General features: G+C 38.2%; 3 protein-coding genes and 1 pseudogene across 7 annotated transcripts; 1 reads left to right on the top strand and 3 right to left on the bottom strand.

Annotated features, from left to right (window-relative positions):
• Nucleotides 1-627: 627 nt before the first annotated feature.
• LOC149047681 (dopamine receptor D2-like) lies at nt 628-26,665 on the bottom strand. Of its 4 annotated transcripts, XM_089203632.1 has the most exons (5): nt 9,662-9,761; nt 8,166-8,470; nt 5,912-6,506; nt 5,517-5,649; nt 628-4,033 (listed from the first exon to the last, which is right to left on the bottom strand). In XM_089203632.1, the coding sequence occupies exon 5, from the start codon at nt 4,007-4,009 to the stop codon at nt 2,927-2,929; it is 1,083 nt and encodes a 360-aa protein (XP_089059758.1). In that variant the 5' UTR covers nt 4,010-4,033; nt 5,517-5,649; nt 5,912-6,506; nt 8,166-8,470; nt 9,662-9,761; the 3' UTR covers nt 628-2,926. The 4 variants fall into 4 exon arrangements, with proteins under 4 accessions (XP_089059758.1, XP_089059755.1, XP_089059754.1 ...); XM_089203629.1 differs by lacking the exons at nt 5,517-5,649; nt 9,662-9,761 and adding an exon at nt 26,574-26,665; XM_089203628.1 differs by lacking the exon at nt 5,517-5,649.
• On the top strand, nt 9,575-11,001 carry LOC149047684 (dopamine receptor D3-like). The gene is made up of 2 exons (XM_089203633.1): nt 9,575-10,474; nt 10,680-11,001. Exons 1-2 carry the CDS (start codon nt 9,621-9,623, stop codon nt 10,891-10,893), a joined length of 1,068 nt encoding a protein of 355 aa, XP_089059759.1. The 5' UTR covers nt 9,575-9,620; the 3' UTR covers nt 10,894-11,001.
• Nucleotides 14,749-17,099, bottom strand: LOC149047683 (dopamine receptor D2-like). Its single transcript, XM_089203627.1, has one exon. The coding sequence runs from the start codon at nt 16,694-16,696 to the stop codon at nt 15,605-15,607; it is 1,092 nt and encodes a 363-aa protein (XP_089059753.1). The 5' UTR covers nt 16,697-17,099; the 3' UTR covers nt 14,749-15,604.
• Nucleotides 23,393-24,587, bottom strand: LOC149047682 (uncharacterized; annotated as a pseudogene). Its single transcript, XR_016185779.1, has one exon. The product of XR_016185779.1 is annotated as an uncharacterized LOC149047682 (transcript).

The following is a 26,665-nucleotide window of genomic DNA, read 5'->3' as shown; positions in this document are numbered from 1 at the left end:
AGGAATAATGGTATGATGTTGAGCATGATCTTATGAATCATCCGTACTGAGGGCTGAATTATTTGCCGAAGTCGAAGACTAATGTTGATAACGCAGACACGAGGTTTGATAATTTATGATATCATACGAAAACCAAATTCAGTAAGTGTTTCATCCTACATTTTTCCATTAGTAGTAATCTGCAAAAGACGACACTTCTCTCCGAGTCTGCATAAGTTTGAAAATTTAACACGGACTGAAGGCTTGAAAACGAAGCAGACTTTGAACGCAATATCCGCTGAGTGTCATATCCCCTGCAGATATTGTATTTATCATGTCAGCTTCATACTGTGTCACACGCTATTGTAAATTTATATATGCTCTCGACCAATCAGATTATACGTAGTAAGTCTAGGGTATAATAATTCCTCTTATCACGAACTTAACCTGGTCAAATTCTGTGTTATACCGCATGAAGACATTGTTAAATGAGAATTTACCACGAAACAAGATATTCGGATATTGAAATATTGCTTAGGGTTTTCAAAAATGTGCCGTCCGCTCAAATTGAAATAAAATGGTTTAGTTTTAAACTTAAACCATAACTCGATCCCTCCTATAAGAATTTGTTAAATTGATACTAGCTTCTTTTCTTTTTTTTTTTGCCCTTTTCATGAGCAAGTTTCATTTGCTTCTAACCAGGGCACCGCCTCCCGGTGGTCATTCCAGTTTTCGTGAATTTTCTAAAACACAGAAGTAATTTTGGGAATCTGGGCTAAATATGAAAGTTTCCATTTTTCGACCATAACTTACATTTTTGCGATTTTCACGTATTCAACTCAGTAGAAGCGTACTAAAGAGCGCCAAATCACTTTGGATAACTCTAAGACAAAATTAAGGCTCACATTAGTCATGGAATATTTGCTTGTCTTTTAGTCACACTACTAAGGATATGCAGCAAATCTCGAGAGATTCAAGCTAAGGGTTCGGGTTAAACCAGAGATGTTCTTTTATGTTAATATACCGAAAAATGGATCCTGAGGACTTTAACATAGACGATGAAATGTGCAAGTCATCAAATTAATTCCTTTTTATTTTTTTTATTCATTACAAAATTAACATTACAGCACTATTTAAATTATCACTGTGAACATTTCTAACAAAAAAGCAAAAAATAAAAAAAATTCCCAAGATGATGATAACTTTTCTAAAATTACACTTGCACTACATATTTATTCACCCTTCAGCAAGATATTATAAACTGATAATTTTTTACCCTTTAGCTCAGTCCTACTAAACATCATGCTTTCGTCTCAATAATTATACTTTTAATTTCGTACTTCATAACAATTCTGGCTTCAAATACTTTTGTCCTAAGTGGAATTTGGCTTCTTCTGCAGTCCCACAAAAACAATTTCCCGATCAATTAATTTATTTATTATTTTATTTTGCTATTTTAGTTTATCTTTGATTCCATGAAGTTATATTCGAGTTTCTTATTTTCAGTCTCCCTCTCCCCCCCCCCCCTTCCCCCACGAAACAATCGTCGTCCTCTTTTATAGAAATCATTTCATTCTTAGGCAGAGTAAATAAGTGGAAACAGCCAACTTAAAGATTATCTCCAATTTATCATGTATCATTATACAAAATTTATGATGTTGTATAACTTGAGGATTACAAACCTTTCTTTGGTTCATCTGATGCTACTTGCCGGCTCGCTTGCTCTGAAATTTCACTTTTAATTGACGAAAAAAAGCGATAGAGAAGTCCGGAAAATGGTCGGACATAGTAAAAGTTGGCAGATTAGCTCAGCTCCGTGTTTTGTACTCTGATTCAGCACGCTGTATCAACCAATGAAAGCGCACGTCATATCCGAACTTTATTATAATATAACGTAAATTAATGTCTGCTATACTTCGTAATTGGAGAGCTGTTCGATTGAGTTTTGTATAACCAAAACCAAACTGATAACATCGGCCAAGCAGATAAAACGTTGACATCACAAGTAGTCAACGACCTCAAAGGTGGAAAGTGGATTGAATGAAATCGCAATTGGTTTCAATTTTAGAGTCTGCATAAAGACCATGGCGCGAGTTCTCTGAATCAATCATAAAGCGCATTGAAGAATAACCAATGCAGTGCTGAATTGTTTTCAAATCTCCATCGAAAATTGCTCATGGTTCGCATGATTACTGAACAGAGACAAGTAGGTGACGTGCCTGTCATTTACAAACAACATGTCAAAAAACCGCAAACAACAAGCCAACAGTGAAAACAACTGACAATTTGGGAATAAATGGCCCATCAGCCTTCCAAAGTTTCATGAAAACCGTTTGTCAGTCGACAAAAGAAATCTCGTCATTGAAAAAGCATTCTTCTTTTTTCATATCACTTACATTTGTAAAGTTGCCCAAAAGTATCTTCTATTAACGTTGTCGCCGCAGATACACAGACTGCACAAGATGATAAGTCTGTATACGAAATAATGGCCTAGTTAACAAGTCAATTTTGAGATAAACTCACCATTCCTGAACGGCATAAAACACTGAGGAACTACTCAGTTGTCAAAACTTCCATTCTGAAACTGCTCTAGTAACAAGGCAAAACGAAGCTAAGAGTTTGCTCGAACTTGAACAAGGCGCTCTACGACTTAAGAAACATATTCATTATTGTGTTTTTAAGATCTACAAAGAATAATTTTGGAGAACGCCTCAGCAAAGAAACTTTTCATTGTTCCATTACACAAAGGTTGTAAGGCGCTGGGAAGGCAAATCAAAATAAAATTATAATCAATAAGGAGTCGATGATATCTTAATTGATACGCAGTGATGTTACAAACCCTTTCCCACACATAGTGGGCTTGATAAGGAAAATAACAAACGACGTAAATGATTCGCAGCTTTTGTAAAGGTTTATCCAAAGTTCCGCTTACGAATTGAGATACACATTATTCATAAGATCTACAAAGAATGATTTTGGAGAACGCCTTAGCAAAGAAACTGTTCATTGTTCCATAACACAAAGGATGTAAGGCGCTGGGAAGGCAAGTCAAAATAAAATTATAATCCCTAAAGAGTTGATGATATCTAAATTGATACGCAGTGATGTTACGAACCCTTTCCCACACATAATGGGCTTGATATGGAAAATAACAAACGACATAAATGATAATAAGCATAAAAATCATCTTAAGTAAATCTTTCTCTGGGTTTGTGCTTTCGGGTTTGCTGTCTCTTCGATTATTCTGATCGAGCACGACACTCTTTCGTTCCTTCATTCTCGTGTCCTCTGCCAAATCTTGTAGCTCCATTTGATCTTCGATTTGGACAACACAAGACGATTCGGCAGTCGAGGTCCGATTTCTTTCGTTAATCTGTACAATTCGCATCTTCAAGTTCCACGCCACTGCTCCGTAAGATGCCAGCATTATCACATAAGGTAAAGCGTAGTTCAGGATGAATCTGATAGCTACATAGGACCTATTGTTTACGACAGGCAGCTCCTCACAGTTACCATTTCTAAACCTGAGACCAAAGAAATAGGGGCAGCCGATTGCAAATGACAACAGCCACAGCCCAGATATGGTCAGAATTGTAATTGTCTTTACTGATGATGGTGTACGTGGAAGAGGGTTTACAATGAATCTGTAACGATAAAAAGCGATGGCAGCCAGTGAGTAGATCACAACGAGAAGAGCAACTACTTGCAACGGATTCAAAATGCATGCGGCCTCTTGAAGAACGACGTCAGTTGGATTCTGCCAGCTCGCAAACATAACAGCCAAACAAACACTGCTTAGAATTTCTGCGAAGGCCATGTTAGCGACGAGATGGTAGGACAGAGGCTTGCGGGAAGGTATGGTACACACAGCATAACAAACCATCGAGTTGCCGATTATACTGGCCGAGATGATCACGGAGAACAGGGTTAAACGGAAAATGTAAAGGGCTTCTGTTTCTTCATACTGTTCAGATCCCACCGTGAAGGGCTCGGTTGAGTTTGTGTTGTTTGTGAAGTTACTGATCAGCATCTTTTGGTCTTCTTCAGTTGACACCTTAAAAGGTTTAAATTATACTGTCAAATCAGAATATTTTAGACTTAATTTAAATTACACTGTTAGATCAGAATATTTAAGACTTTAGTAAGCTTTCGTGCCACTTCAAAGTTTATTGAGGCAAAAGGAACTATTCTAGCTATCGCGAGGATAAACATTAACACTAGTCCTTCAATTCATGGGAACCCATTTAATTTAGCAACTTAATCTGTTTCTCGATATCAATAACTTAAAACTGCCTTTCTTTTCCATTTACTCCAGTTTGTGCACGGATGAATATGTGTTTTAGTCTTCCTTCAAAGACTGTGTAGAATTTTTAACAATCGTTTATTAAATTAAGAGCCCTCACTTATTTTGATGAAAGATCCTTGAATACATCTAAAATGAAGTCCTTTTGTAACTTTAAGAGGGTTCAAGTTCTTTCCGCAAGTTGTAGAGGAACTGAACCAGGTAAAGTAACATGTGTGACTTACAAAGGTAACAAGCAGCTTCGTTGATCATTTTTTTATGCGCGTTTCTCGGCTTTGATAGAGTAACAAGTTGGAACGCGTTTCTCCGCACAATCGAATCCCTTTGTAATGTAAAACTCAAGATAACTAGTGCAGGTAATTGTAAGCCTCGAAAAAATTTTTAAATTATCGCCATTTAACACTAATTGTATTTTCAGCCGCAAACATCATAAAATATATTCCCTATGCTGTTCATAGTTTTGCGCACAGTCTGTTGGTACCTCATTAAAATTTCAATTACTTTTTGCTAAATGCCTTCATGGCAACAACATCTCGATTAATTGCGCGGTATTTGGGAGATAATTTAGCAGCGTTTCATGTCGAAAAAGAGCCAGTCTGAAAGGAAAGAATTCACAAATATCTTGATAATGAGCTTGAGGCCCAAGTAGCAACTAAATGCAGCATTCAGTGTGTATGTTTCTGGGAAGTTGTTCAGATGTCGAAGCAAAAGATGGTAAATTTGGTCGTTCGATGAATAGAAACGAGTATACTTGCCTTGTTTTCACCAAGTTCTTTTTCATAATAGTGTCCAGAAACTGAATCAGACTTACTCTTTTTCTGTGATGAATTGCTGAGTGGAAATTTGCCAGAATTACCAAAACTATTTCCTCCGTAATCAAGTTTTGTTTGAGTGCGTGAAAAAGTGCAAGAAAACGGCAGCTGGACTGTCGAAGTTAAAGTGCAAAGCGTTTTAAAAGATCTACAATCTGAACATAAGCATCAACATGTTCGCCAAAAGTTGGAAGAAATCACTCAGTAGCACAATAAAAAGTATCTTAAAAAATCGTAACTTGCATCTTTATCTTCGTTGGTGTTGTTGTTTTTCCTTGTTGTCGGGAGTTTTTTAAGTCCTTCCAAACTTACTTATGGTTAGGCTTTTTTGTACATCGTACGCGTTTGTCATTGAGGCTAAAAAAAATCGTCCTAAATTTGCCACTTTGAATGTTATTATTACAAAGAAGTACGTCAATAACCTTTGCCGTAAAAGCACTATCCAGCGCGTGGCGATTTTCTCCAGTTTTGGTGGGTTTGTAGCTGCACAACTGGTAAATTTTGAAACGTACGCGAAGAACCCATTTCAGTGCTGGGGATATCCATATTTAATTTCTAGCCAATCACAGACCGAAAATAAAAGAGAATACTGTGAACTACAAAACTACAAAAGGATCGCCACATCATAACTTAAAGGAAAACATACATCATTCTGCACTTCTCGTGACATGTATTTACAAGTTGGTCATGGAATCAGCTTGCGACCGAAATTCCTTTCTGCCGCAAAATTCAAGAGAGGAAAAATGCGGCAGAACCAAACGTACAAGGTCAGTTTAAGGGAGAATAAGCTAAAATAAACTATCTTGTATTAAACTACCTGTCGTTCACTCCTGCAGATTCGCTGAGTGCTTGCACTTAAGCTTCAACCTTTCGTTGTGACAGTCGCCTACTGACGAACAAAGCTCAACTGAAATATTAACGCCCAACGGACAATTATCACCTGCATAAAACACTGTTTGGGAAATGCAATTACATTTAAGCTCTAAAGCTGTCAGGATATAAATTAATGAAAAGGGCCGAGTTTTACGCAGAAAAAAGATGACAATTTATTTTGTGAGTAAGAATTGAAGTCCAAACAAGTCTTTAAGACATGATATTATATTTATTTCCTACCACCAACGGTTATTTGAACCATTGTTTATGGAAACTACAATTAAAGGCCCGAACTTTTCATCGAATAATTTCAATTACTGCCGTGACAAAACGTCGAGTGTCTTCTGCATTCGGACCACGTCCGCCGTCTTTTAGATTCTCTTAAAGCATCCTGGAAGCTTTAAACTTGTCTCCATCGGCGAAGTTTTTTTTTTCACCACGTCGCTTACACCCTTTGAATCCTAGTTGTCCATTTAAAATTCCGGGCAAAGATCTCCGCTACCAATAGCGGAAAAAACCATGGAGGCGTCTGCATAAACCTAAAGGGAAATAATTATCATATATATTAACACTGGAATAAGAAATAGCTCATTCACTCTTCCACCTGTATTCCATTTAACTGTTTGTGCATTAAACTAGTAATTAGTTGTAGCACAGAATACTTACGTATTAAGATATCGTTGGAGATGAAAGTGAGTATTTTACACACGGGAAATAGGACCTATAAGCTGTAGCTAAATGGGTTGATCAATAGAGCTGTACGCCATACTAACGAGAACTAAATGCGCTTAGCTCGAGAAAGCTGTCTAAGGCTGTGAACTTTTAATAAACAGAAGTACTCAACGTCACCAATATTTGTGCTCTTATAAATATGCACATCGTTCTTTTGGGTACTGGATTATCTCAGTATCATTCCCAAATGTACAATTGCACAACCTTTTGGTTCGCAATATCTTATTGAAATAAAACCAATCCGCTGTTTGTGTAGAAAAGCTGACTGCAATGCTTCTGGGATAACGAAAAATCACTCAATTTTAAATGATCGAAGCTTCTTGACACTAGCGGCGGCCACATGGTCAGTTCTAGACGCAAATAACGCGACATGCAAATGCAGATCATATATAATGGACAATGACGACTCGGAAAGTACAAATAAGAACTTAAATTATATATTTTTAATTACAAGTTTTCTTCAACCTACTTTTTCACTTCATATAAAAACTGGCACGTAGGAATCATTTTCAATGTCAGCCTGTCACTCCACTAACGGAGAAGTACTATGATGAAATCAATTTATAAAATAGAACGTAGATTTTGAAACTAACCATCCAGTAGAATTTTACTTTCATAAAAAATATTTATGTTAAATAATTCATCCTTTTACCTACGAGAAAAAAAAAGTTTTCTGAACGGTTTTTGTTCGGTAAACAGTTTTCGTCTGTTTATTAAACTATTTTTTCTTCAATGGAAACAAACGCTGCATTTAATAGTATAATGGTGATAAAAATGTTCCTTTAGAGAAAAAATTAAATCAATCAATTGTGAAGGAAGGAGAATAACTAGCATATAAACAATTTTCTTCCGCGAAAAACAGCTGCTTGTTTCCATGAGCTTGGTACGGTATTGAGCCGATGATTTTACGCAGACAAGGTTTTGCCAGCTAAGCAGCAAATTGCCACATAGGACTCACGCAATTTTTTACTACTTCCCGACAGTTTTGTGAAGCCGGTCCATCTATATATTTCCAAAGGAGGACTTGGCAAACGCAGCGTAGTCTTTCAGGGAATGGAATATTTTAATTCATGATTCAATCGTGACAAACGGAAGGGACAGGGGGAGGAGGAAAAAACTTAAGTGCCAATATGTTTCTGAGTGAGCCATAAAAAGCTCTTCATTTCTGTTCCTGGACTGCATTGGGCATCAAAGTTCGTCGTGCTCGTTCGATCCACCTTCCCATAATATGTTTCGAACCACGCCCATACTTGATATGCCACGTAATCATAAATAAAAATAATGATAAAAGAAAAAAAACTAGGAAAACACTCGGACCAGGTGGGTCGTCTTTAAATTGATATATTATTTTGTGCAGAAAAAAGAAATTTCACTTTCGAAAATTTGTAGCATGCGCTTGATGAAACGTAGGATATTTGATTAAAACTATAATTTTGTTATAAATGCATTTTATTTATGATGCTCACCATCTGTTCATCAAAGGAGCTTATCTGTACCACAGGCAGTGTAAAATATCAATCTCCATCTGACCCACGAAATATCTGCTTCTTAAAGCTAGTTTTGTGTGAGGAAATGAGTCATTTTTTAGTCCCGCGTGGCTTTGTTCTGTTGGAGACTGGCGCTAGAAGCGCTGGTCCATTTTCGTGTACGAGGCCAGCTGCCACCCTAGCGCAATAAGCTCTGCGTACGGGAGAACTGGTTTCCGGATCATCCATCCAAGTATTGATCAAAGTATGAATTTGAAACAAGACTTTCTTATTGAAATATGTCCCTGTAAAGAGTAATAAAGAGCGTAACTTTCTAAAGAAACTGTGATGTTGCGTTGGTAAAAGGGTAATACAAGGCATTTTGGCATTATCAAATGTCCTTATAATGTAAATTGGCCTCTGTAGAGAAAATTAAATTGTAAATTGTCCACTATCGATTCGCACTGACAAAGGACTGACGCTCGAAACTTCAGCTTTAGAACATTTCTACAGTGGCCAAGTTATATCATCAACTCAGTTGATAAAACCAGTGAAAGAAGAACAATTATATTACGCTAAAAAGGATCCATCTGCGACGAGAACGTAATTTAGAAGTTCAAATTAATCGCGCAGCTTTTTTCACTAAGGCTTCCTGTCATTAATCTTCTCAAATCTTCCCCGCGAGCGGAGAAATGTGCGTCCTTCCTAAGCTGTCTTCACATTCCCTAGTTATAAGTTTTTACACTCGCAGAGTGATAACAAAATGAAGTTTCTATGGATATGTGATCACCTAGGTATTCATTCCCAAAGTTTGTTGTTCTTGAGAGTCCAAAAAGAACTAAATCATCTGACAAAAATTCTACTTTGGAAGCAAATGAAATTCAAGCTTTAAAAGGGTCGATATAATCTTAAAGGGAAAGGGCAATCAACGATCTTTGCCCCTGACGAATTAAAAAACTACCTTTAAATTATGCAAACAAAAACTCCGTTGTGTCGGCTCATTAATTCCTTCAGCTGACAGTTTTGAAAATTTATATTTATCCATCCGAAGGATTATTCTTCTATGATAAAAAAAAACGAGTACTTGCTAACTTAAGTAAATAATTGCTCTCAAGGCCATTATTCGTCTTCGATGCATTAGCTCATTGTTCCTGATATTTTAAGTTATTAGAAACACTTGAGGATGGGTAAAGAATGACTGAAAGACAATTCGTCGCGGCTCTGGAAGTTTTGAAATGCTATAAATTTTTAATAACTTTCGTAAATTCGCCATAAATGTGGAATTTCAGAAATCCCCAAAATCTAACTGTCGACATCCAATGGCACAAAAAACGTTTGATTGATTCTTAAAGGTAAGTTTATATATCTCTTCCTAGTAGCAGTAACACAGGTCACCTGTGATAGAAGATTCTCGTTTTCAGCCCCTTAGGAGTTACTTATCACAGGAACACGGAAATGTCGTTATTTACCAACACTACCATAAATGGAATCAATACCTCCACCGTGAGCGCAATTGAACAATATGAAGAACCAAAAGCTCTGTACATTTTCCGTTTAACCCTCTTCTCCGTGATCATCTCGGCCAGTTTAATCGGCAACTCGATGGTTTGTTATGCTGTGTGTACCATACCTTCCCGCAAGCCTCTGCCCTACCATCTCGTCGCTAACATGGCCCTCGCAGAAATTCTAAGCAGCGTTTGTTTGGCCGTCATGTTTGTGAGCTGGCAACCGAGTCCAACTGACGTCGTTCTTCAAGAGGCCGCATGCATTTTGAATCCGTTGCAAGTAATTGTTCTTCTCGTTGTGATCTACTCACTGGCTGCCATCGCTTTTTATCGTTACAGATTCATTGTAAACCCTCTTCCACGCACACCATCATCAGTAAAGACAATTACAATTCTGACCATATCTGGGCTGTGGCTGATGTCATTTGCAATCGCCTGCCCCTATTTCTTTGGTCTCAGGTTTAGAAATGGTAACTGTGAGGAGCTGCCTGTCGTAAACAATAGGTCCTATGTAGCTATCAGATTCATCCTGAACTACGCTTTACCTTATGTGATAATGCTGGCATCTTGCGGAGCAGTGGCGTGGAACTTAAGGAGGCGAATTGCACAGATTGAAAGGCTAAATCGGGATTTGAATGTTGTACCCTCTCGTGTTGATGAAACTGAGCTCCAAGAGTTAAGAGATGGTACGAGAATGGAGAAAAGAAGGAGTGTTCTGCTCGATCAGAATAACCGAAGAGACAATAAACCCGAAAACACAGACCCGGAGAAAGATTTACTTAAGATGATTTTTATTCTTATCATTATTTTTGTATCGCTAAATAACTATTATCGATAATTGTAAAGTGTAATTAAGCACATTAAGCGTTACGTCACTAAGACTAATTAACTAGTTCGCTGCTAAATGGTGAAGACGTACGGACGGATCAATTGATTTCGAACCGTACCAATATATTGTCAACCATACAATAAAAAGGTTTGAATCACCGCATCGTACGCTCATCATTACAATTTTTGTTACGTGCTATTTTCCGTATCAAGCCCATTATGTGTGGGAAAGGGTTTGTAACATCACTGCGTATCAATTTAGATATCATCGACTCTTTATTGATTATAATTTTATTTTGATTTGCCTTCCCAGCGCCTTACATCCTTTGTGTTATGGAACAATGAACAGTTTCTTTGCTAAGGCGTTCTCCAAAATCATTCTTTGTAGATCTTGAAAACACAAGAATAAATATGTATCTCAAGTCGTAGAATGCCATGCTCGAGTTCGAACAAATTCTCAGGTTTGTTTTGCATTGTTATTAAAGCAGTTTCTGGGTGAAAGTTTTGTCAACATGAGTTGTTCCTCAGTGTTTTACGCCGTTCAGGACTGGTGAGTTTATCTCAAAATTGACTTGTGAACATATACAGACTTATCATGATGATGAATTTTTGTGCAGCTGCGTATCTGCGGCAACAACGATAGTGGAAGATACTGTCGAGCAACGTTACAAATGTTAAAAACTTTAATTTACTTCAAAACGGTTCAGAGACCGGTACTATCTTTATGCAACCTCTACTAATTTCGTTCTAACGTAACAAAACATGACAAATTTTTGGTCAAAAGTTCAAGATTTAAAACCAATGACCAACCTGGAACTTTCAGATGCGCTCGCTCACGATGCAAAACTTGTCCTTTCCTTCAAAACAGAAGAAAATGTCGGGACCCAAGAGATCCATTAAGATCACTGATCACTTCACGTGTGACAATGTCCTCTATTGCATAACTTGCACTTATTGCAAAAAGTTATACATCGGTGAAACAGGAAGACGACTAGGTGACCAATTCCGAGAACACCTTCGCGACAAAGAAGAGTGAAAAGGACGCATCCAAACAAGTCGCTAGACACTATAATCTCCCAAATCATTTTAAGCAGCATATTGTAGTTTGCGACCTTTCCCTCCGTCTAGGCAGTTCGGAAAGCCCCATAACACTAGAACAAAAATTTGTATTTCAAATCGGCACTCTTAATCTCCACGGTATCAATGAGAGCTTTTCATTCAACTAATTTATTCTTGTTTTCTCGCCAACATATTCCCACCAATAGCACAGACACATTTTCTGTATAGGCCTGTGGCAAATCTTTCAGTTGCCGATTTTCGTTCTCAGCCGCGTGAAATACTATTACCAAAGACACTGAATACGTAACTTGCGGTTTTTCTTTCCGTATTTCGGTTTTCTTCCCCTTTCAGGAAAGTTTGAGCGTCACTGTCTGTAAGCGATACGGATTTTTCAGTTTTTTAGCAGCCATAATTCGACAAAATTCCGACAAATGACCTTGGATTGAGAATGGTGAAGGCTACGCCGTTCATTCATTAACCTGACCGAGTGGCCCCGGCGAAAGGCGAGTGACTTGTCAGCAGCTGATGGTGAAAAAATATCGTATTTTTTCACGTGTTTTGTTACGGCTTTTCTTAGGGCTGAAAGTCCTTGTATTACATGATAAAAGTGTTTATTACAACAAGTCTAATTTGGATCTCCGCCTTTGAATCAAGAAGATACAGTATGCTGCTAGTAGATTATCTTTCAAAGATGAAGTTGGCGTTACATCACCATGCTTTACGCCTGGGATTAGTTTAGAAAATTTGCGCCATATTCCCGACCAATCGCATGATAGATTAAAACCAATCGCTGATTGCATTTTTTGACCACTCATGTTTTCCCACGCTCTCATTGGCTTCACGGGATGTTTATCTTCCTGACCATCCATTTTTTTTTAAGAATTCAATCGAATAACGCTCCATCGTATTTCGGTAGCGAATTATTGATTAGCTTAGTATGGTATAAATTTCGCCTTTCTTAGGATCATTCCAATAAATTGATATTTCGTTAACCAAGAAGATGCCAAGTGGCAGTAGATGCCAAATGTCATCTACTGCCAAGAAGCTACCTAGTATTTATTTCTCGGAGATTGTGCTGTAAAGAAACTTCTACTGGTATAAGAAGCAGAAAGCGTTACGAGTACTCTATATAACGTAGGTATTGAAGCAAAATTTCATAGTAAGATAGATATAAAGACACTTGTAGGTAGAAATGTGATCGTAGAAAAAATGTTAATTTGCTGTAAAGCAGCTAAGCTGAACTGATTGATTAGATTTCATTCATTTTCATGGAGCTTGTGATGATGCTATCTCCTTCATCAAATCATTCTTTGCGAAAGCATGGCAAGAAGATATCAAAACCTGTTCGTAATATGGAAGTTTAGGACTACTTTGAAAGGCATTAAATTTTAACTTAAATAGGAACCGTGTGCGCGAAAACGTTTGTAATGAACTGTTGAGAAAAGGTTCTTTTTTCATTTACAAAATTTTTCCGTCTGCGACTTTGTTGAGAGTATGAAAATGGTGACGGCAATCAAAGGACACAAAAAAATTATTTTAAAAAGCTGATCTTAACAAACGACCGCGCGGGAATATTTTATCGTGAATAGTGCAAACACAGCTTGTCGACACAACAACAAAAAACTAACAATCCAAACCTTTCGCAAATGCCAATATTTTTTTTCGGTAACTTTTTCTTTCAAACAACTTTGTGGCTTATAGATACCGTTGTATGATTAGAGGAAGTTGAAGTCGTTCTGAATAATTTAAGATATTGTAGTGGTGGACTAGACTGACTGCCGCTCAATTCTCGCTAGATTTGCAAGCAGATTTTCACTTAGGTTTGTTTGGGGCAAAAACACGCGAAATAGCGATTGTGACGTAGCAAGGGCTTTCAACAAATTTTACTTCCTCGTAAGCCGTTCAAGTGCTGCAAGTGTAAATGTGTATTCATAACCTCTAGTGTCGCGTGAGTTTTTCCATTCGTAAAACGTGCGTAAAGAAAACGTGCACGAGAATTTCCATTGCTTCGTAAAAATGAGTACCGCGCCTTTTAACGAGAGAAAATGTTCGCCCTGTATAGCAGATGAAGGCTGTGCAGGCTGTGCAACTTTACTCTACACTCTTACGATTGCAACGGGCGTGAAACATACGTAAGCGTCTAGAAAAGAACGTGGAAGTAGAAATATGACAATGTCAACGCACTTAAACGTTCACCTCAACGTACGTAATCTTTTTAAACGCACGTTCACGCGCGTGACAAACGCGACAGTCGAAATCCAGCTTAATGGCACGACATTTTGCCAGTGTTTCGAGCGTTTGAGGGCCGCGATTCTCCTTGAAATCTGCAATTTGCACTGAGAAAATCTCCTTGAAATCAGCAATTTGCACTAAGAAAAACCCCTTAACTGCATAAAACCATTGGAGAAGCCGCATTTTAACTCATCACTCGGACAACTCACTCATAACTCGTGACAATGTCATGATGCCTTACAACCACACACGTATGCCAGGAAACTCCTCCGTACATTTTAATTAAAATTGAACAGCACGTTTTCATGACGGTTATCATATTATTGTTGAGATCGATGCGTCTATACTTCTGTCATTTTCTTTGAAAAGAACCAATGATCACTGGAAATTAAGAGGACAAATACTTAAGTCCATCTTATGACTGACAACTCAGTTCTGTCATTTGATAGAACTTGTATATATAATTATTATTTATGTACAGTATTTAACTTTAATGTTTGTCTGAAAATTTGCGATTAATTTGTTATGTTTACCGACTGAAGGAATATCTGAGAGATGTTTAAAGGTAGATTCTTCCGTTTTTATCTTTCATCTACCTTATGAGACCTATAATATTCCTTAATTCTTTAGCTCTATTGAATTGCAGGATGTTTTGACTTCTGATCGCCACCATGTCTAGAGACCTGTGGGTGTTTAAAACACTTTAACTCACACTCAGCGTTCAATGTAATTACACCACGTTTTTTTTATGATGACTATCCATCAAGTGTAGGTGTCTCTCCCTTTCTGAGAAAAAAATCACGCAACAAGGACACGCTTGTGATGATGCGGTTTTACAAGACTGTTCGCGAAGTTTCTCCCCCTGCTGTTCAACACATGTAAATATCTAATAACTGGAACATTTGCGGACTCAAACCTGGCGCTGATTTGGCTGTTTGCTGAAACTTTTATTCAACCCGACATCTCTGTGGTTAATTTTATTAAAATGTGCAATGTATTAATAAAAATACAAAAAACACCATCTGTTTCATATTTTTGGTCACTTGTTCCCTACGCCCGATAACCCGATCACCCTATCACTTGAAACTCTTTCACTTTCCCTAAAGGTTGGATTTATCAGGAGTCAAATATATTTCTTATGCCTACAGAATCAGTTCTTTTCAGGCATATTTTAAGTTAACATGAATATTCTCCCATCTTTGCAAATAAACGCACATTAGGATTTCCTAAAGTATTTAAGAGAACTTTTACAGCTATTGATCACATTTGAAAATCCTTTATCAGCTTCCTCTCATCAAACCACCGGAAGCCTATATTTCTACATACAATAATTGAAACTATATAACATCGAGTAAATTTTCTTCAAGGAACTAAATGATCAGAAAATAATCTATGAGCTTCTAGTCTTAGTAATTTTCCTTGTGAAAGATGAGCATATTTACAAGCAAAGCCATGGATATGTAATTCTCAAGAATTTTTATACAAAATGCATGTGGCGGCAGGAAGTTGTTACTGAAGATATCCGTTGCATAGTGTTCCAGTGAGTTAGACTAAGAGGCTAGTGACGCTATAATATGTACATTTTTTTTCAAAGTTGTTCGGAAAAATACAGTTTTCCACGAACAACTTTTGCGGTATTTAAACTCTGAAACTCTTGACTAGAGGACTTCCCTATAGTGTTCAAGATGGCTGCCAGACATTTACAGATGCCACATTGGGAGCATAGAACTTTTACTGAGTTCGATTTAAAACTGAGTCCGTTTCGCAGCTTGGTAAAGGTTTATCCAAAGTTCCGCTTACGACTTGAGATAAACATTAATCAAAAGATCTACAAAGAATGATTTTGGAGAACGCCTTAGCAAAGAAACTGTTCATTGTTCCATAACACAAAGGATGTAAGGCGCTGGGAAGGCAAATCAAAATAAAATTATAATCAATAAAGAGTTGATGATATCTAAATTGATACGCAGTGATGTTACAAACCCTTTCCCACACATAATGGGCTTGATATGGAAAATAACAAACGACATAAATGATAATAAGCATAAAAATCATCTTAAGTAAGTCTTTCTCCGGGTCTGTGTTTTCGGGTTTGCTGTCTCTTCGGTTATTCTGATCGAACACGACACTCTTCCGTTCCTTCATTCTCGTGTCCTCTCTCAAATCTTTCAGCTCCATTTGATCTTCGATTTGGACAACACAAGACGATTTGGCAGTCGAGGTCCGATTTCTTTCGTTAATCTGTACAATTCGCATCTTCAAGTTCCACGCCACTGCTCCGTAGGATGCCAGCATTATGACATAAGGTAAAGCGTAGTTCAGGATGAATCTGATAGCTACATAGGACCTATCGTTTACGAAAGACAGCTCGATGCATTCACCATTTCTAAACCTGAGACCGAAGAAAAACGGGCAGGCGATTGAAAATGACAACAGCCACAGCCCAGATATGGTCAGAATTGTAATCTTCTTAACGGATGGTCCGCGTGGAAGAGGGTTTACAATAAATCTGTAACGATAAAAAGCGATGGCAGCCAGTGAGTAGATCACAACGAGGAGAGCAACTACTTGCAACGGATTCAAAATGCATGCGGCCTCTTGAAGAACGACGTCAGTTGGATTCTGCCCGCTCGCAAACATGACGGCCAAACAAACACTGCTTATAATTTCTGCGAAGGCCATGTTAGCGACGAGATGGTAGGACAGAGGCTTGCGGGAAGGTATGGTACACACAGCATAACAAACCATCGAGTTGCCGATCACACTGGCCGAGATGATCACGGAGAAGAGGGTTAAACGGAAAATGTACAGAGCTGTTGGTTCTTCATACTGTTCTATCCAGGAAACAGATTCCACCGAGGGGGGCTTGGTTGAGTTTGTGATGTTCGTATTGTTGATAAACTCCATCGTTTTTGCCGTCTTCCGGCTCTTGTCGTTCAGTATTCCTGTCCTCTTTGTTAACACCTTTATTGTGAGAGAGATAAGCAGACAACAGATAATGTAGTGCGAAGCTGTTTTCTCAAAGACTTTTGCTCCGTCTTCCTCTCCACTGTTTTGTTGATAGTCAACGTCACAAATGACTTGGAATTTTAAACCTGTCAATATATGAATGACGAATTTTCATATTGATTTTAATTATAATTAAAGTTATCATTGCTGTTCTCGTATCTTGTATCTCGATAAACATTAGCTGACGATAATCACCAGAATTACACTTTTAAAGGCTTTTAAACATTTTCCCCGATGAATTCTTTGTTGAGTATTGACTGACACAAATGACACCAAATTTTCAGACCGTGAGTGACAAATGAATGACGAATCAGTGATAAATTATAAATGCTGGTCTCGTCAAAGATCGCTCTAAGAACGGCGCGAGGCTTGGTATACTAAAAACCCAGCTGGTACAGAGCTATAATCATTGCAACAGTTTAAGATCACACAAACATCACAACTGCCAGAGATTCGCGAAGTACATTGGTGGACTTTAAATAAACTTGTAAACATTCTATATGGTTAAAGTATGCCATCGTACTATAAGAGGAAGTTATCGAAGTAAATTATTGAAGATATCCTACCGATAGACAGAGATAAAACTCACTTCAGTTATCACTAGAATCTACTTACAGCTTTTCACTTAGTTTTGTGTAGGGAAAAACTCACGCAAGATATCGATTATGACATAGCTACAGCTTTTAGCAAAATTCACTTCGGACAGGTTTGCAAATAACAATTTTCTTTTCAATCAGCATATGAATTTTTTTAAAAGGAAACATATGAATTTTTTTAAAAGGAAACAGAGATTTAAACTGCAGAGACAACTCAGACCGAAAAATATGAAACTGCTTTTTAACCAAGCATTTGATAGTATGATGAGAGCACAAGACGTCAGCCTGTTAAAAAATTAGAGAAGCACCTCGGCCTTTCTTGACCAACCGTGTTCACTCATAGCTAACACTAATGTTCTTTTGTTACCGCGTGCGTATGCTGGGAACCTCTACTGCACATTTGATCAAAATTGAACGGCACAATTTCATGCCTAACGGTTACTTGCGAGGTTTGATCAGCATGATCTAATTCCTGTCTTTTCTATCGAAAGAAACCGATGATAAAAAATAGATACCATCTCTTTATTGACAGCTCAGGAGCAGTATGTAGAATTAAAGTCTAAGTAGTTCAAGTTAGAACTTGAATGAAAATTTGCAATTGAATCAAATGAATTTTTCGTATTTATTGACTGAGAGAACATTTGGCAGATGCTCAATGACACATCAATCTTTGAATTTCCTTAAACCCCAGTCCAAAGCAATCCGACAGCGCCGCTAAAACGCGTAAGGCGGGACAACTAGTGTCTTCTCAGCGTTGTTAGCTGCGGAGAACCATGTTTGTACGAAAAGGAAAACACATTTGGTTCTCAGACGTCTGATTCTTAATTAGTTTCTTGGCTTGGAAGTTCATCACATTAATCTTATTTTACCACTGATTATTGTAAACTGTGATCTTCCTAAACAACGGATATTCAATCACGTAAAGATGACGCAAGAACCTTCTAACTACTTATCAGAACATAACCTCCTAAAAAAACACCATTTTGACTTAACAGTCCAAGAAAGAAAGACATTGGAACTCAAAGCGCTAACATTGGTTCGGGAGATAAACATGGAAAATTTGACTTGAGAGATTATTATTGGGTTTTTTTTAGAGTTTTCGCTTTAGGTGACCCTTCAATACACGTGGAAAACAATACAAACAAGCAGTTGGATAGATAGATAGATAGATAGATAGATAGATAGATAGATAGCTTTATTAAAAATCACATGGCAGCCCAGTAAGGCTGAATTGCATCATGATTATTATTTACAATGCAATACAGTGGCTAAAATTATAAATTATATTTACAGAGCATATTATTTACAAGAATAATACAAGAATAATACACAAATAATACACAGACCTATTGTCTACATATGGCTGGTAAATATGTCTGGGAGAAACGCTTGGTGCGCATTACTGGGTTAACAGACTGACGTTGATCTATATGATTATAAATAGTATAGTTCTTCAGTGGCAAAAAATGAGGAAGCTTGTGCTCCGTATTGGACACTATTGGTTCGAAAAATTTATTACATTGCTCGGTACGTCTATCCTTCAGTGAGTTCAGGTTAAACAATGAAAGGTTGGCGAGATATGATAGGCCAGGTGAAATTATAGATAGTGCGCGTTTTTGAACACGTTCTATGTCGTCACTTAAATAATCAGGCAGTGCATGATGGTAAAGACGAGCACAATATTCGAGTAGAGGCCTAATACAAATAAGATAGAAACTAATAATATCACGAACCAGAACTTTGGCGCGCTTAAGCAGTATGAGAAAGAACATCCGCTTATTAGCCTTTTTAAGTACGTCAGAAATATGACAATTCCATTGTAGGGTGCCGGCTATTGTTACGTCTAACACTTTAACGCTGTTTACTCGTTCAAGTTCCATAAAGTTGACAGTAATCGCATCAAACTGGTGTTGCGTCCTTTTAAAGTCAATCAGCATTTCTTTACACTTACCTGGGTTCAGCTAAAGCTTGTTTGTGATAGATCATTGCTCCACAGCTATAACAACGACTTGCATTGTACTTTGTCCTCCCCTTAGGACCACCTCTACTAGTGTTGTATCATCCACATATTTCCACGCCTCGTAGCCGGGTGTGTGGAGATCATTGATTATCAGTATGAAGAGCCAGGGTCCAAGTTTGGTGCCTCGAGGCACTCCAGATGGAACGGCTCCCCATTCCGAGAAACAGTCACTTGAAAGCTTTACACGCTGCTTCCTGCCCATGGGGAAGTCAGACCCGATGAGCAACCCCGCTCGGAATACGCAACAGCTAGGACTTAGTTAAGGGTGACCACGACCGCTCAATAATGTTGGCGCATAAAGAAGTAAAAGTTAAAATACTTAAGGGAACTTTGACAAGGACCACTTATTAATATGTAAACACTTAATACGGTGCCGCTTAACTCAGGTTCGACAGTATGTTGTATTAAATTCTATCATTCGAGAACAATAAAAATTTGTCGTGATGGTAATACGTTTAGCCTCGTGTGATAAACTCTTCAGTGAGTGTGGTGCATCTACACGTGCATCAGCTTGCTGCTCGTCTCGTCTTCGGCAAAGAACTATTGACCTACAGGTATTTATGCTTAAATTATCCTCCATCAAGTCCACAATCAAGCTCACTTTTATTCTAGAAATTTCTGAAAACTTAAATGTCTTCGAATATGTGAAGAAAAACAGACGCTTACTGCACCGTTGAGGAATGTGTTATCAAATAAACACTTTCGCCACGTGCAACAGATGGGAATTTGAAACGAAAGCTGGGTTAACCACCAAAATGGCCATCGTCATCTTTGCGAGGTTAGCTGATTCAGTTGGTTTTGTGATCAAGTACGGTTCGGAATGCTAAGATTTGCTTTGAATTCCAGGTTTAACGACAGGGTGCCTAATAAGATTATGTCGTGATGTAAACGACAATGTTGCGATTTTCACAAAATGAAAAGCTCCAAACTAATTTTCATATCCTCGAAAACAACAATCAACAATAGCCTCTACTTGGGGCAAAAAATTAAAATGCACGGATACAGTTTCTTGAGAGCGAAGCTCGAAGAGAAACGAGTGATTAGAGGAACAGATTATGCTCAAGGACACACTTACGAGGATATTTTTAGTACAAAATGGATGCTATTGTGTTTATTATCCTTCAAACATTTTTTAACGCACGTGAAAAAATGTTAACGAATAGCTTACCGTTTGTTGCGAGGGATGTTCACTTTTCAGTGTTCTCTGGTACGATTTTATGAACTAACAGACATGTGCTTTAGATGTTCTCCAGCTTCAGCTGGGGAAATATTCGGTAACGTGATAATGGGACGAGGTTGAGCATGATTTATAAGTGTTATTCGCCAGCCGGGAGGTCCGTATTGAGAAAAACTGTGCCCAAGGTCTCAACATTCATTTCAAAAAACCGCAAACGTAAGCTAACTGTGAAAACAACTGACAACTTAGGAATAGATGGCCCATTAGCCTTCAAAAGTTTCATGAAAACCATTTGTCGGTCGGCAAGAGATATCTCGTCATTGAAAAAAATTTCATGCGACGTGCGCATGCTCTAAATAGCAGCAGTTTCTAAATTTGGAGCTCTTTACAATTTATGTAATTCTAACTCGTCATCACTGCCTCAGGGATCCCATGACATAGCTAAGTGCATGCGCATAACCAGTGCTTTTGGCGCCCGAAATCAATTTGCAGGCTTCAGTGCTAAAGACAAAATTTTTGCTGTTTTTTCGCAATTTTTCGATTTTATCGAAGCAAAACATCGCTCAGTCGATTTTTAACAACGTTCTCCATATCCACAATACCAGACGAGTCACCAGCAGGGTTTTCAGGCTCAACAGTAGCTACGTCAAGTATGAACAACAACAATCTGATGAACGTCCTACAGAACCTAACCAGCACCTTATCAAGACTAACTCAGGCCTCGGAGGCGCAGATGATCCTAAAGATGCATATTACTCCGTCTGTATGGTGGAAGACGATGGACAATTCCTTAAGTTTGAATGGGAGGGAAACTATTTTCAGTTTACTTGTCTCCCAAATGGGCTTGCATCTGCCACGAGACCATTTACCAAATTGCTAAAACTAGTCTATGCTGGCCTCAGATCTCTGGGCCATTTTTGTATGGGCCACATTGATGACTCTTTTCTCATGAGATACATTTATGCATCCTGTGAGGAAAACATTGTGCAGATGGTTAATATGTTTCTCAAGTTGGGTTTTGTCATCCACCCTACAAAGTCAGTACTTATACCAACACAAGAACTAAAGTTTCTTGGTTTTCTGCTAAACAACATTTCGATGATTATACGCCTCCCACCCAGGAAGGTTACTTATGTCAGGCAGGCATATGAGGACCTATTACACCAACATAACCTTACCATTAGAGAGGTTGCTCATGTTATAGGTTTGATAGTATCCATTTTCCAAGGTGAACAATACGGGGAGTTGTTTTATAGATATTTGGAGCAAGACAAAATCCAGGCTTTATAGGATAATAGGGGTGATTCTGATGCACCCATGAGTCTGTCACAAGAGGCCAGATCCGATTTGCCCCGGTGGGTGAACAATGTGACTTTCGCTTTCCGAAACATTACGCAGACCAACCCTGACCTCACCCTTACTACTGATGCCTCTACAATAGGATGGGGGCAGTACGTGGGGATCAAAAAACCGGGGAATTATGGATTCTGGAAGAACAAGCTTACCATATCAATTACTTAGAACTGAAAGCAGTTCTGTTGGGTTCGAAATCCTTGTGCAGCACTATTCGTAACAAACACATTCGGATTCAATCTGACAATGCTGCGACAGTAGCATATGTAAATGCAATGGGGGTTATGAAATCCACTGACTGTAACAATGTGGCCAAGCAAATTTGGGAGTGGTGCCGCGAGAGAGTAATCTGGCTCAGTGCTTGTCACATACCTGGCTCAACTAATGTGGATGCCAACGCTGAATCTAGGAAAACTAACAGTTCAACTTAGTGATCCTTACATTCAGATGTGTTCGAAGATATAAACAAAATGTGGGGTCCGTTCCAAATAGATCTATTTGCATCCAGACTCAATTTTAAGGTTCCTAGTTATGTGTCATGGAAACTAGACCCTGGTGCAATATCTGTCAATGAATTCTTTATGAGGTAGACAGAATACTTTTTCTATGCTTTTCCACCTTTCAGTGTCATAGCGGCCTGTTTACAGAAAATAGAACAGGACCAAGCGACTGGTGTACTCCTAGTTCCAATTTGGTGGACCCAACCTTGGTTCTCCTGCATCTGTGAGTAGACTACACTGTCCTTCTTCCACGGTCACACCACCTACTGATACAACCTCACAATCATGCGTTGCATCCCCTCCGGGAATATATGAAACTAACGGCCCGCAAGCTCTCCGGAAAGGCCTACTGCAGAGAAATGTTTCAGACAAGGCTGCACAAATCATCCTCAAGTCCTGGTCCGCAGGGACATAGAAGCAGTACAAGCCTTGCATCACACAATGGATTGTTTTTTTTAAGCAAATGGAAGAGTGATCCTTACGACCCACCTTTGACAGCGGTTTTGTATTTTCTGGCCAGTCTCCATGACAAGAGACTGTCGTACACCACCATTAATACTGCCAGGAGTGCCATATCAGCCATTACTGTACTAGTGAACAATATGACCATTGGCACTCATCCACTCATTTCCAGGTTCATGAAAGGTGTATACAAGGGTTCCCCGCCAACTTCTCGGTACCAGTGACCTTGGGATGTGCAACCTGTTTTGACTTGTATTTCCTTTCTCAAACCCCATGAGAAGCTTGATCTGAAAACTCTCGCGCTAAAGTTGGTGATGTCGATGTCATTGGTCACTGTACAAAGAGGACAAAGCTTACACATCGTTGACAATGACTACATGAAAGAAGTGCCTGATGGATTCAACTTACAGGTAAGTCTCGTTTTCAATTTGAACAGGAATTCGCTATCAACAACAAGAAGATAATATTTTATCATGCACTTAAAGGGCCTTAGTCAAATTTAATTTCTTCTCAACAAGTAAGCATATTCCTTTAATCATATCACTTACATTTGTAACGTAGCTCAAAAGTATATTCTACTATCGTTGTTGCCGCAGATACGCAAGCTGCATAAACATTATCATTATGATAAGTCTGTGTATGAAATAATGGCCTAGTCAACAAGTCAATTTCGAGATAAACTCACCAGTCCTAAACGGCGAGGAGGAACAACTCAAGTTGAAAAATCTTTTATTCGGAAACGGCTCTAATAACAAGGCAAAATGAACCTAAGAATCTGCTCGAACTTGAAAAAGACACTCTACGACTTGAGAAACACATTCATCATTGTTTTTTTAAACGAAGAATGATTTTAGAGAACGCCTTAGCAAAGAAACTCTTCATTGTTCCATAACACAAAGGATGTAGGGGGATGGGAACGCAAATCAAAATAAAATTATAATCCATAAAGAGTTGATGATATCTAAATTGACGCACAGTGATGTTACAAACCCTTTCCCACACATAATGGGCTTGATACGGAAAGTAACAAACGACGTAAATGATAATAAGCATAAAAATCATCTTAAGTAAATCTTTCACCGGGTCTGTGTTTTCGGGTTTACTGTCTCTTCCGTTCATGATTCTGTTCGAGCAGAACATTTCTTCGTTTCTCGCGCCATCTCGAAACTCTCGGAGTTCAGTTTCAACAACACAAGAGGATGAAACATTCAAATCCCGATTTCTTTCGTTAATCTGTACAATTCGCCTCCTGAAGTTCCACGCCACTGCTCCGTAAGATGCCAGCATTATTACATAAGGTAAAGCGTAGTTAGGATGAATCTGATAGCTACATAGGACCTATTGTTTACTAAAGACAACTCCTCACAGTTACCATTTCTAAACCTGAGACCAAAGAAAAAGGAGCAGGCGATTGCAAATGACAACAGCCACAACCCAGATATGGTCAGAATTGTAATTGTCTTTACTGATGATGGTGTGCGTGGAAGAGGGTTTACAATGAATCTGTAACGATAAAAAGCGATGGCAGCCAGTGAGTAGATCACAACGAGAAGAGCAAATACTTGGAACGGATTCACAGTGCATGCAGCCTCTTGCAGAACGACGTTAGTTCGATTCTACCCGGTCGCAAAACATCATTGACGGCCAAACAAACGCTGCATAAAATTTCTGCGAAGGCCATGTTTAGGATAAACATAAACAACAGTCCTTCATTTCATGGAAACCCATTTAATTTAGCAACTTAATCTGTTTTTCTTTATCATTAAATTAAAACTGCCTTTCTTTTTCTTTCCTCTTGACAGTCTCCACGGATAAATATATGTTTCTTCCTTTAATTACTGCGTAGAATTTTTAACAATCATTAAATGGAAGTTAAGAGCCTTTATTTATTTTGATGAAAGACTTTTGAATGCTTTTAAAAATAGAGTTCTTTTACGACTATAAGAGAGTTCGAGGTCTTTAAAGAATATTTCAAGATACTGTGGGCCCTCACGGCGGTTTAGCCCCTCCATATTCCAGAGAGGAAAGCCGTTAAAACTTCCAGAATCTATGAGGATCTTTGCAGCTATCGTGACTGTTTCTTGGACAACTTCCAAATCGAAAATGTCATTATAATATTGTCTCTAAATTTAACCAATGTGTGATGCAAAAGGAACGTTTGTAGTGACTTGAAAATGTTATGTCCTTTCGCAAGTTTTACAGTAACTGAACCAGGGGAATGAACAGGTGTTACTTACAAATGTAATAAGGAGCTTCGTTGAGCTTCAAATCCATTAAAATTTTTTTTATGCGCGTTTCTCGGCTTAGATAGAGTATCAAGTTGTAATGCGTTTCTCCGCACAATCGAATCCGTCTATAATGTAAAACTCAAGATAACTTATGCAGCTAATTGAAAGCCTCGAAACAATTGTTGAATTATCACCATTTAACACTAATTGTATTTTTAGACGCAAACATTATAAAATATATTTCTCTACGCTTTAAATAGTTTTGGTACCTAATTAAAATTTCAATTACTTTTTCTTGCTAAATGCCTTTATGGCAACAATATCTCAATTAATCGCGCGGTATTTGAGAGATCATTTATTAGCGCTTCATGTTGAAAAAGAGCCAGTCTGAAAGCAAAGAATTCACCACAAATCTTCTAATATGGAGCTTGAGGCCCAAGTAGCAATTAAATAATGCAGCATTCAACTTGTATGTTTCTGGGAAGTTGTTTTAAGAGTTATTTCAGATCTCGAAACAAAAGATGGCAAATTTGGTCGTTCGATGAATAGAAACGAGTATACTTTTCCATGTTTTCACCAAGTACTTTTCATTTCAGTGTCCAGAAACTGAATCAGGTTCGCTCTTATTCTGAGGTAAATTTCTAAGTCGAAATTTTGCCAGAGTCGCCAAAACTGTTTGTCTCCGTAATTGTTTTTTGAATGGGTGAAAAAGTGCAAGGAAACGGCAGCTGGACTGTCGAAGTTAAAGTGCAAAGCGTTTTACAAGATCCACAATCTGAACATGAGAATCAACATATTCGCCAAAAGTTGAAGGAAATCATTCAGTAGCACAATAAAAAGTATTTGAAATCGTAACTTACATCTTTATCTTCGTTGGTATCGTTATTTCTTGTTGTCGATAGTTTTTGAAGTTCTCTCAAACTTACTTATGGTTAGGCTTTTTCGTACATCGTACAAGTTTGTTGTTGAGGCGGAAGGAAAAAAAGATCGTCCTAAATTTGCCACTTTGAATGTTATTATAACAAAGAAGTACCTTGAAATATGATAAACTTTGCCGTGAAAGCACTATCCAGCGCATGGCGATTTTCTTCTGTTTTGGTGGGTTTGTAACTGCACAACCCATTTCAGTGCTGTGATGTCCATCTTTCATTTCGAGCCACTCACAGACCGAAAATGAAAGACAATACTGTGAAATATTGTTTTAGTCGGTAAAACTACAAGAAGATCGCCACATCATAACTTACAGGAAAACATACATCATTCTGCACTTCTCAGGACATGTATAGTCATTACAATTTACAAGTTGGTAACGGTATCAGCTTACGACCGAAATTCCCCTTCGCCGCAAATTTCAAGAGAAGAAAAATGGGGCAGAAACAATCATACAAGGCCAGTTTAAGGGAGAATAAGCTAAAATAGACTATCTTGTATTAAACTACCTGTCGATCACTCCTGCAGATTCGCTGCGTGCTTGCACTTAAGCTTCAGCTTTTCATTGTGATAGTCGCTTACTGACGAACAAAGCTCAACT

Source organism: Pocillopora damicornis, chromosome 4 (assembly GCF_964200805.1).
Source record: "Pocillopora damicornis chromosome 4, jaPocDami1.2, whole genome shotgun sequence".
In the NCBI taxonomy this organism is placed as follows: Eukaryota; Metazoa; Cnidaria; class Anthozoa; order Scleractinia; family Pocilloporidae; genus Pocillopora; species Pocillopora damicornis.
This window is presented reverse-complemented; position numbering and strand designations above follow the sequence as displayed.

What these genes read in the sequence shown, in the direction of transcription:
- LOC149047684 (XM_089203633.1), top strand. Translation starts at nt 9,621, where the DNA reads ATGTCGTTATTTACCAACACTACCATAAATGGAATCAATACCTCCACC. An exon ending in ATGATTTTTATTCTTATCAT is followed by an intron (nt 10,475 to 10,679) that starts TATTTTTGTATC and finishes GCTCATCATTAC; the next exon opens with AATTTTTGTTACGTGCTATT.
- LOC149047683 (XM_089203627.1), bottom strand. Translation starts at nt 16,696, where the DNA reads ATGGAGTTTATCAACAATACGAACATCACAAACTCAACCAAGCCCCCC.
- LOC149047681 (XM_089203629.1), bottom strand. Translation starts at nt 4,009, where the DNA reads ATGCTGATCAGTAACTTCACAAACAACACAAACTCAACCGAGCCCTTC.